Here is a 12,026-nt window from a genome sequence, read left to right as displayed (position 1 = left end):
AGCGATGTGACTTCTCTCCTGTGTGAGTCCGCATGTGACGGGTCAGATGGACTTTGAAGCTGAAGGATTTACCATAGATATTGCAGCAATATGGCTTCTCGCCTGTGTGAGTGCGCATGTGATCTCTTAAATGGATTTTCTGGCTGAAGGATTTGCGACAGACATGGTAGCATTATGGCTTATCGCCCGTTTGAGTCTGCATTTGACAATTCAGGTCGACTTTGAGGCTGAAGGATTTACCTCACATATTGCAAAAATATGGCTTCCCGCCTATGTGAGTCCGCATGTGATCTCTGAAATAGATTTTCTGGCTGAAGGATTTGCCACAGACATTGCAGGATTGTGGCTTATCGCCCGTGGGATTCCGCATGTGACGATTCAGATTAACTTTGGGGCTGAACGATTTACTACAGAGATTACACCAGTGTGGCTTCTCGCCTGTGTGAGTCCGCATGTGGAGTCTTAAATGGACTTTTTAGATGAAGGATTTGACACGGACATTACAGCAATGCGGCTTCTCGTCCGTGTGAGTCCGCATGTGAATTATTAAACGGACTTTCGGGCTGGAGGATTCGCCATAGGCACAGCATCATTGTGGCTAACACCCGTGTGATTGCGCATGTGGCGATTCACATTGATTTTGAGGCTGAAGGATTTTCCACAGATATTGCAAGAAAATGGCTTCTCGCCTGTGTGAGTCCGCTTGTGATCGCTTAAATTGTTTTTCATGCTGAAAGATTTACCACAGAGATTGCAGGAAAATGACTTCTCGCCTGTGTGAGTCCGCATGTGATAACTTAAATGGTTTTTCTGTCTGAAGACTTTGCCACAGACATTGCAACAATGCGGCTTCTCACCTGTGTGAATGCGCATATGATCTCTCAAATAGATTTTCTGGCTGAAGGATTTGCCACAGACATTGCACCAATGCGGCTTCTCACCTGTGTGAATGCGCATATGATCTCTCAAATAGATTTTCTGGCTGAAGGATTTGCCACAGACATTGCAACAATGCGGCTTCTCACCTGTGTGAATGCGCATATGATCTCTCAAATAGATTTTCTGGCTGAAAGATTTACCACAGACATCGCAGCGATGCGGCTTTTGGCCCATGTGAGTCCGCATATGACATGTCAGGGTACCTTTGAGGCTAAACGATTTACTACAGACATTGCACAAGTGTGGCTTCTCGCCTGTGTGAGTTCGCATGTGATCTCCTAAATGGTTTTTCTGGATGAAGAATTTGCCACAGACATTGCACCAATGCGGCTTTTGGCCCGTGTGAATCCGCATGTGACGTGTCAGAGTACCTTTGAGGCTGTACGATTTACTACAGACATTGCACAAGTGTGGCTTCTCGCCTGTGTGAGTCCGCATGTGATCTCCTAAATGGTATTTTTGGCTGAAGGATTTACCACAGACATCGCAGCAATGCGGCTTTTGGCCCGTGTGATTCCGCATGTGACGCGTCAGAACACATTTGAGGCTGTACGATTTACTACAGACATTGCAAAAGTGTGGCTTCTCGCCTGTGTGAGTCCGCATGTGGAGTATTAAATGGACTTCCTCTCTGAAGGATTTGTCACAGACATTGCACCAATGTTTATTATCGCGCGTGTGTGTCCGCATGTGACGATTCAGATTGACTTTGTGGCTGAAGAATTCTCCACAGATATTGCACCTGAAATAAGTTCCTCCGTTATCCGGAGGTTGATGATCTGCGCAGCTCACCTCTTGTTTCGACCTACAGTGAAAAGATGAAAACGATGTTAAGAATTATATAACAGTCAACTCCGCTACAACTCTCACACTAAGGAAAAGCTACTGAACATTCCACTCACTGACATCACATGTTACTCATGAACATCACATTCCTGAGAGTAAACATCATGTGAGGTCAAATTCAGGGTGTAATAAATTTGAAAATCTGTCACTTGTTACGAGGACATATTGCGACCTTTCTCTCGAATGACATTATTATGCGCAAGAAACTCCTGACGATATAGGAATGCACGAGCTTGTAGCCCTCATCAGAAATGGTCCATTAAAAAAAGTACAAGGTCTTTAATCCGGTAAATATGTATGTATTTAAATCCGTATACGTCTGTCCTCCTAGATAAAGGACGGCATATGATTTGATCTTGTTCAACCACACTGCAGTTTGTGGCAGGCGAGTAATAATTTTGTAAAAGCCCTTTTTGCGATTGTTTCAAAGAATCTCAGTCTTGTAGATATTAATAAAGTCGAGAACATTGTTTGCCGACAGTCTGCAAGATCTGCTGAACCATGGCAAATCATTTATAAATATTATTTACTCTCCCGAAAATATACTTATTGTATTTGTACATTGTATTCATACCAGTGCAGCATTATAAAATATCAGTGTGGCAATTTCTAATTATATAGCTTTGATGTGCAATCAGATCCGACATACTGTAAATGAAGGACAGTAGGTTCATACAAGGAAGTTCGTACTACTACCATGTATTACATCAGTCTACGTTTTAAGTGGAGACTAAAAGCCCTATGCTTATAATGTTACTAGCTGATATACCCGTGCTTCGCTACGGGATTCTCAGAAATACTGACTTGGTGATTTTCTTAACTGAATTAAACATAGGTCATTACAAAAACGTAAGTAGGAATGTAGCGATTGAAAGCAATGTTATCATATAAAATACTCGATCAAATGAAAAACCGCACATTTTCTCACTTTCAACGAACAGTATTACGGTGCCGATCTAACAGTCCAAAGTTTCAGAGCTGGAATAACCAGGTCGCAGACTGCCGTGAACACTCCCCTCTCATTATTCCGTTAAATATGCACACTACTCATTCCAATCAGTGCCTCAGGAGAGATTGAATAGCTCGATTGCTATGATGAACCAGTGTGTTACGTACCAGTAATATCAGAAAATGTATGAACCAGAGGAATAGCATGCTAAAGAAGAAAGTTATTTAACTCCCCAGGTTCTTCCCGCCAATATACAGGCAGGCTGTTACACTCGGTACGACGAAGCGAGTTGGCCGTGCGGTAAGAGGCGCGCAAATGTGAGCCTGCATCCGGGAGATAGTGGATTCGAACCCCACTGCCAGCATCCCTGAATATGGTTTTCCGTGGTTTTCCATTTTCGCACCAGTCACACCAGACTGTACCTTAATTAAAGCCTAGGCCGCTTCCTTCACACCCTTATTCCTTTCCTATCCCATCATCGCTACAAGACCTACCTGTGTCGGTGCAACGTAAAGCAAATTAAAAAAACTTCGGTACGCTGCAGTAATCATATCTATCGGGGATGAGTGGAAACAGAAGACAAAAAGCACATCACAACAAACAATGGTCAATGTAATGTTATTGTTGATAATGTTTCTGTGCTTTCTATATTGCAGGCCTTCACGTTAGTTATCTTTCGACTCTATGATATTAGGGCGTCTTAAAAATTATTTATATCGTAGACTGTAGTTCCTTATTCTCAGATCGTACATACCTATATTCACTAAATTCTGTTTACCCATTTTCTCGTGACTCGGCGCTGATATGGGCTTAGTAACAATAAATCCAAATTCATGAATATCTCCGTGATTATATGCGGTACGGTAACAATGTGAGACATAAGTGATCGGAAATTTAATAACTTCTTACATAACTACTACTAACTTACGACATAACTAAAGTTATGTTAGTTATGTAGTATTCATCGATACGACCACTAATAACATAAATAACTTATTTTAGAATTACCTTTCATGCCTTCCCCGAAACTAACATTTCACTCAGTGCGAATACAATTATTGATGGCATAGATTATAGCGACTTATTCCCCGACTTTGTATACCAATTTTCGTTAAGATACGACCACAAATATAATAAATATGTCAGAATTAAATTTTAGGCCTTCCCCTAAACTACCATTTTCTCAGTGTGAATACAATTATGTATAACCTATATTGTAGCGACTTATTTCCCATCTCTGTCTACCGATTTCCATTAAGATACGACCACTAACAATATAAATATTTGAAAATTAAATTTTAGGCATTCCCTAAACTGCCATCACTCAGCGTGAATACAATTATTTATGGCCTAGATTATATCAACTTATTACCCCGACTTTGCATACCGATTTTCATTAAGATAGGAACACAAATACATAAATATTTGAGAATTAAATTTCAGGCCTTCCCCTAAACTACCATTTCACTCAGCGTGAATAAAATAAGTTATAGCCTAGATTAAAGCGGTTCATCACCCGATTTTACATTCCGATTTTCATTAAATTATCTTCAGCCGTTTTCTCGTGATGCGTGTACATACAGACAGACAGACAGACATTACGGAAAAGTAAAAAATGCATTTCCTTGTTACTGTAGACATGACCGATACAAAAATACCATCCTTCTCAAATTCTGAGCAATGTACAGACAAAACTCTTATTATATATATATATATATATATATAGATATTCACCATACTGATGACCCATTTTCTCATAAATTATTTCAAGTAGAGACTTGAAATTTTTACTGAAGGTTATTGAGTACCCATAATGTACACTGATCTACACTCAATACGACAGCTTAGTTCATCAGTTGTAATCGAGCTAGCGAAGCGAGAGGTTGTATTGTGCAGTGAGTGCTGAGTGAGAAGTATGAATATTGCTTTAGAGCAATATCGCGCGGCCATAGGTCGATGGCACGGGCGAGTGAAGTGTGTGTGTACGCCAAGTGATAAGGTGCATTTACGAAAATCTGGGCTTGAGGGAACTATGATGGTAGCAGCAGTGGTGGCAATTCTTCTGATAATAGGAGGCATAGAAATGAACCCTAGACCAACGGGTTCATTGAGCTGGGAGGACATAGATAAGATTAGGGAAATAGTCAGAGATGCTTGCCAGTGTGAGCAAACGAGGGAGTTAATTCGCGAGCTGAGAAATGACATGACAGAAATGAAAGACTGTATAAAAGAAGAGAGAATAATTATGACAGAAAAGGTGGTGGAAAACTCTAGGGAAATAGAATTATTGAAGTCGAATATGAAGGAGATTGAAGGAGAAACTGATAAATTAAAGTGGCAACTGAAAATGACTATCCAGGACGCAAAGAGGAAAAATATTTTCATATACGGCATTCCAGAGAAGGAAAAGGAGGATTCGAATGATCTAACGAATAAAGTGTTGGATATTATAAATAACCATATCAAGATAAATTGTAAAGAAGAAGATATTGATGAAATATATAGGCTGGGGAGAGTCAAAGGGAAAAGACCTATTAAGGTTAAGTTGATTTCTGCTTTGAAGGCGAACAAAATTATCCTCAATGGGAAGAACTTGAAAGGAGAAAGGATTTGGGTAAGAAGAGATATGGATAAAGAGACAATCATGGAACAGAGAGTCTTGCGATTTCACCTAGTAAAAGCTAGGGACTATGGACTAAAAGCATACATAAGAGGCAAACGTCTTATAGTAGGTGACAGTAACTGGCCGCGTATCTGGTCAATTGCACAGCTACGAGAAATGGATAGACAGTTGAGTTCATCACACCAGGAAGTGCAACGGCCTGTAGAGGAAGGAATGTGTCAGTCAGCTGCCTGCACAGTGGCTGATAACGTACAATCTGATGACAACAGCGATCTGCATACTCTACAGAGGAACAGAAGACGGCAGAGGGACGAACACCTAGTGGAGGAGGATGGACAAACAGCTGACAGTTGAGTCGACACGAATCCAGGAAGTAGCGGCACACCTGATGACAGAACCAAGACTCTGGCTGGGAAAGATCTTCCAGCGGAGTTAAATAACAGTGGGAGGAACGACGAGGCGACCCGGATGTCAACAGCGGCGCCGCGTGGAGGAGCTGAGGATACATTCAGGCGTAGGTCAGTGAGTCTAAAAGACTTTTTTCAGAAGAAGGGGATGGGTTCAGGTAGTAGATTAAAACTCACAGAAGAACTATCTGAGAAGGACGTTATTTGCTCTCCGGAGGAAAGTATAATGGAAGTGGAAAGATCTAGAATAACTAGAAGTAAGTCAGGGAGTTTAGAACATAGAAGTAAAAAATAACTAGAGTTAAAGGTATCATGTGTTAACATTGAAGGAGTATGGAGCAAAATAGGTAACGAAGACTTTAAAGAGCTACAAGAAGAAATGAACATCCTTGGGCTTGTAGAAACTTGGGCTGATTACAAGAAAGACTTAAAGATAGAAGGGTGTATCGTATGGAGTCAATATGGATCAAGGAGATCCAATAGAGGAAGGATATCGGGCGGAATTAAAGTGGTTATCAAAAACAACTTAAAAGATAGAATACAGCGGTTAGAATCTGAGTTTAAGGAATTAATCTGGATAAGAATATTAGATAGGGTTAATTGGAGGAATGAAATATGTATAGCTTTTATATATAATCCATCTTTGAGCTCTCCATTTGCGCAGAATGATTTTTTTGAGAATTTAGCGACAGAAATCAGACGAATGAGAAGTACGTATGATCAGGCAAGCATTATTATTATTATGGGCGATCTTAACGCGAGGATAGGGGACAAGAAACCAGTTTATAGTCAACTTGTGGACGGGGTATTACTAGTTAATAGAAATAGCCAGGATAAAGAATGTAACAGAAATGGAGAAAAACTACTAGAGTTATGCGCGGTAGAGGAGCTTGGAGATGAGAGTGGAAAACTAACCTATATAGTAGAAAATGGGGGTAGTACTATTGACCTAGTTGTATGCTGTAGGGATAGTTTGCAAATTATCAAAGAGATAAGCATTAAGGATTGGGCAGAGGCAAATCATATGCCAGTATCTATAAAATTAATTATTCAAGAGATAGGAGCGCAAGAGATCGTTTACGATAGCGTACAGGAGAGGAAAATAGCTAGGTATCGTTGGAGAGAAGAATTAGGAAATGAGAATGGAAAACTAACCTATATAGTAGAAAATGGGGGTAGTACTATTGACCTAGTTGTATGCTGTAGGGATAGTTTGCAAATTATCAAAGAGATAAGCATTAAGGATTGGGCAGAGGCAAATCATATGCCAGTATCTATAAAATTAATTATTCAAGAGATAGGAGAGCAAGAGATCGTTTACGATAGCGTACAGGAGAGGAAAATAGCTAGGTATCGTTGGAGAGAAGAATTAGGAAATGAATTCAGAGAGTACTTCAATGGAGAAAATTTTGAGATTTGGAAAATAGGTATTGTAAAATTGATAGAAGAGAATAGAGTGGAGGAAGCCCTAACCAGGATAGAAAATTTAATAGGAATGGCAGGAAAAGGTATGAGGCAAAATCTAAGTAAAACGCAAATAAGAGGTGGATGGTATAATACAGAATGTGTAAAGAAAAAGTCACAAGTTATGAAGGCACTTAGGTTATACAGGGTGGATGGTGGTCAAGTAGCTAAAAACGAATTTTGTAAAAAAAGGAAAGAATACAGAGAATTGTTAAGAAAGACGAAGTTGGAATGGCAACAAAAGTTGGCTGCAGATATAAATAAAAAGTGCAAGGACAATGGCAGTAGGAAAGTATGGGATAAAATAAATCAAATAACCAAGAAGAAGTCGGGCTCTGGGGGGACCAATATAAGTTATAGTACATGGGTCCAGTATTTCGAGAAATTATTGAATAAAAAAAAGAAGACAGCTTAGTTGGGAAATATGTTTCAATTTTTTTACAAATGACCTTTTTTTCAAAATTTTGGAACGTTTATTAACAAAACTCTCAAGATATAAATGCAATTGCACTAACAAATGTTACTTACCTATATCTGAAGACTCCAAGTGTCTATCTGTTATCGTTTCTGAGATAATAGGTTATTTGTACAAGAAAAACATATGATTATTATAATAAATGTTTATGCAATTACTAGAAGCACCCTGGTCCACAGTCTGGATCCTGTTCCTTATCTTCCACACCAAGTTTCTTCTTTCTCTCCAATCTTTCTTGATCATGTTTTGAGCTGCAGTTCCTGCCTTTTTTATCCGTGATCGAAACATCTGAGAGTATCCTGACACCAAGTTCCTGTAGGACCCTCAGCCTTCCAACATTGCCACCATTAAATTTTACTACTGCATCCCATACACCCAAATGTAATGTTTTCTTCCCAACAAAAACATTTTTAGGAAAACGAAACCACACAAAATTGTTAAATGACATGTAGGGATTCTGAGTCTTCCCATGTAAGCACTTCCTTAACAGTTCCGTTGCTGCCAGATCACGGTATATTGGCTTTATTGCTTCCATAACAGCTTCTGGCAATGCATTCTGGTCGTGGTAAGTGTCAGCAGTTCCAGCTGCCTCAGCTCTCCTATATTTGCACCAGGTTTCTGGAGGAGAAGGGCACAGATGGTGAACTAATTTCTCATTAGAAGAACCCTTATGAAAATACGTGGCCCAAACTGCTCTTCTCATAGCCTGTAAAAACATTGCTATTCTCTCTGACTACTTTGCCGTAGTAGTTTTGTAGTTCATATTCTCAGTGAGCCTTCCAGAATGTTTTTTGGTTGTACCATCTGACACCTTTTTGTCCACATATTGTGCTTTCAGTTTGCGAAGATGTGTCCCCATTCTCTTTTGGAAGTAGCCTACACATTCCAACATAGTAATAACAGTATCACCACAGCACTTTGTCTTAGAGTCTCCATGTCCCAGGTATTGGACACAGCGAGCCCCTCGAGCTTGTTCAGAGCAATTGAAAATAGCTTTTACTGCAGCTGTCAACAGGCCCCTGCTTGTACCTTCATAGTTTTGTTTACTAGCTGATTGATGGACAGCTTTTTTGTCACCACTGCAATAGAATATACGAATCTAAGTAACTTATGAATATTTCACACCACAACTAAGTAATACTGAAAGTAAAAATACTGGGATAATGCACACTCTTTACGATAAATATAAACAAATGTCCTGCATTATTATTTTGGCAATCCTGCCAACCTAAAATAAATGAATATACCATGTCATCTGTTTTGGCAATCGTGCCAAACTAAAACAAATGAATATGCCACGTCCTTACACATAAAATAATTTCTGAGACAAGCTTTAGAAGAAAGTGTTGCGGTATGTAAGCCATATTTCTTATATTACTTTAAACATATTTAGGACCATCATAATTTAACAAATGATGCACCAAAATGAGCAGAAAAGACCCCGCTACAACTTGAGGCAAATAAAAGTCATATTTTCATCAAAAGGGATTTCAATTTCCCCTTAATTGCTGTCTTTAACAGAGGCCATTGGCAATCTAGAAACAACTATTCCTGATGAATTCCTGATGAAATGCTCAAAAAGCTGAAAGATAACGTGCAGATGATGGCTCTTTCCCCAACCCCGGTGCTTTCATTTCACCTACAGATACTGCTGTCATAGATATTATGATGGCGACAAAGAATATGGCTCAGGTTGTAGCGTTTTATTACAATGTTCTGATATCCTGGAATATTTGAACGCAAATGCAAGCAATCATGTCCTTAAATATTCTTACGAGTGTTCCTTTAACACTACACCTAAAAGGAACATGAAAATCAAAACTTGAGCCAGAATTCGAGATGACACGACATTGAATTGCACGTAGGGGATACTGCTGCTATATATCAGACGTAAGGCTTTTCAGGTGTTTGCTCTGACGAGTCTAGTGTCAGACCTAAGACGAAACGCTGGTTAATAGAGCAAACGCCAGAAAAGCCTTACATCTGATATGTTTTTGACAAGCTCTATTGGTGAAAAATATCTAATTCCCTCCATGGGAATTTAGAATTTTCCATACTGCTGTTATGTAACGGAAAGAATGAATTTCATTTTATTTCAATAACTTCATGGACCAAGTGTTATTTTTAGTAGAATGATAACATCGCTGAATAGCATCCAAATCTATACCTGTGTCCTCCCCGCAGGGTGGTTCTATATATCCTAGGAAAGAAGAGAGAGAAATACAAATATCTTGGCTAAATGTGACATCTGCCTGCAACAGGCACATGGGAAAAGTCGATCACACAGGACAAAATGCATCGTAACGTGAAGTGGGACTTCCCAATTCATGCTGTATGCACTGAATTCACATCTACCAGAGGAATGCATGACTTCCTCACAAGCAAAGTACTGGGAGGCTCGACTATTTGTTGTTATTGCACTCTTAGGAGAAAATAAGTGGACAAACAAAAAAGAGGGCAATGATTCCAGACGAGACAGGCTAGACCACTTGATCATCACACAATATATTGATATGGCCACCACAAGACAACACGTGGCAGAAAATACGACACTGGTTTGTATGTCACACGTTTTGTGTCATATCACAGCAAGGAAAAGGTGCATTACTGTGCGGCAATTCTTCTTTACGTGATTACGTTACAAGTGTTTTATCAGGTTCTCAATTAGTTTTTTCAGTAAAATGGTATTTCATTTTGTATTGATGAATATCCTCCACGAACCTTGTGCATTAATAATAATAATCGTATGGCCTCAGCTACCGTTTGCAGACATTTCGATTTGACGCCATCTGGCTGTCTGCTCGTCAATTTCGACGTTCCGGTTTACACTGTCTGCCATCTAGCGGACCTAGAGTAAACCGGATCTCTCTTGGACGTCTATGGCTGAGATTTAATTAATTTTGTCGGGTAAATACCAAATATATCACCAGAGATCTTTTACATGCCGACATCGTACGACATGGAGTGTCGAATGGACTTTTTTCCGCCCTTCAAAAATCCGACTACCTCTGCCGGGTTTGAACCCGCTATCTTGGGATCCGGAGGCCGACACTCTACCACGGACCCACAGAGGCAACTACCTTGTGCATTGCAATAACACATGGCTAGTCGCAGGTAACGGATACGGGTTCCCAATCGGCCTGTCGGCAGTCTTGAGCGAAATAAACTGTATTTGCTCTCGTAGACCGAACACACACAAAGTTCTTAATGACAACTTTGGCGGAGATGGAGACGTTCAGTACGGAGCGGTTCGCAGACGAGGTACTCTTCCTTCTTCGAAGTTAATACAGAAACGAGCGTAGCGTTCCTTCTCTAGAGGAGGGCTGCAAAAGGCGTCTGTTCATGTCCGGAGAGGCGTAACTACCTGCTGTCTTGAGCTCTAAAACTCTTCATAATAAGCCGGCCGTCATATAACGGAATAATGGAAATACGTGTCATGGAATCGGAACCAAGCCTAGGGCGTCCCCTGGAAGGGCTAAACAAGCGAGAACCCCCATTTGTATCGCATCACTGAACTACGTCTGGACGAAGTAGCGAATTAGCTACAGCACTTGACAGAATGCATATAGGCATCTGCAGGTGCAGGAAAAAAGATGGAGTGGAGAAAAGTCATGCGAAATGGGGTGCAGATACTAAATGATGTACAACGGAAACTGAAGAACAACTAATTTTGTTGGCATTGTTTTATCAGCAAAATTTAGACTGTTTAGTCTCTGAGGTGCAAATGTATGACAATCGCTTTATGTAACATGTCTACGTTCGGGATAGAAGGAAAATCCCATTTTTCAGTGCAACGCTCCACAAACTGGCCTGGGCACGGAAAGCAAAGGTGCCTTCTGGGCAGTGCTTGACAAGAATACCGTTGTTGCCTGCGATCTGAATGGACGTCAGACGGAGGAAACAAGAGCACAGAGCTCACTGCGGTCAGAAGAGCGATGACCACGACCAACGAATTCCCGATAATGCACAAACTAAAGAGCGTGATACTCATCTAGGCAATTGCTGCAGTGGCTAACATCCGACTCACAATGTATAATCTCAGAGATGTCGCAGACAAATTCACAGGAAATGGACCAAAATGGATAGAATTGTGGCACCTAAAGGAGGCTGACGTTGCAAAAATTACACTGCCACCAATCACCACAGTTGAAGTAGGCCGGGCTAAACTGTAAGACGCTGCACGCCCTATTCTTGGAACAACTAACTGAGGGCGACGACGACGGATTGGCAATGACACGTGGCTTCGGAATTACAATGTTCAGGATGCATTAACGTGGAAGGAACAGCTGTTCGACAAGTTTCTAGTTCATTGGAATGCCTACA

At 40.4% G+C, this 12,026-nt stretch overlaps 1 protein-coding gene across 1 annotated transcript in view; it reads right to left on the bottom strand.

The window, feature by feature from the left end:
- Positions 1-286: 286 nt before the first annotated feature.
- The window catches only part of LOC136881924 (zinc finger protein 567), a 55,249-nt gene continuing 43,509 nt past the window's right edge, over positions 287-12,026 (bottom strand). The window contains exons 5-6 of the mRNA XM_068229357.1: positions 1,131-1,744; positions 287-1,046 (exon numbers count right to left, since the gene is read on the bottom strand). Coding sequence (XP_068085458.1) covers positions 547-1,046; positions 1,131-1,744 — 1,114 coding nt within the window. The 3' untranslated portion in view covers positions 287-546. The remainder of the gene's footprint in view (positions 1,047-1,130; positions 1,745-12,026) is intronic.

This window comes from Anabrus simplex, chromosome 10 (genome assembly GCF_040414725.1).
Source record: "Anabrus simplex isolate iqAnaSimp1 chromosome 10, ASM4041472v1, whole genome shotgun sequence".
Taxonomy (NCBI): Eukaryota; Metazoa; Arthropoda; class Insecta; order Orthoptera; family Tettigoniidae; genus Anabrus; species Anabrus simplex.
This window is presented reverse-complemented; position numbering and strand designations above follow the sequence as displayed.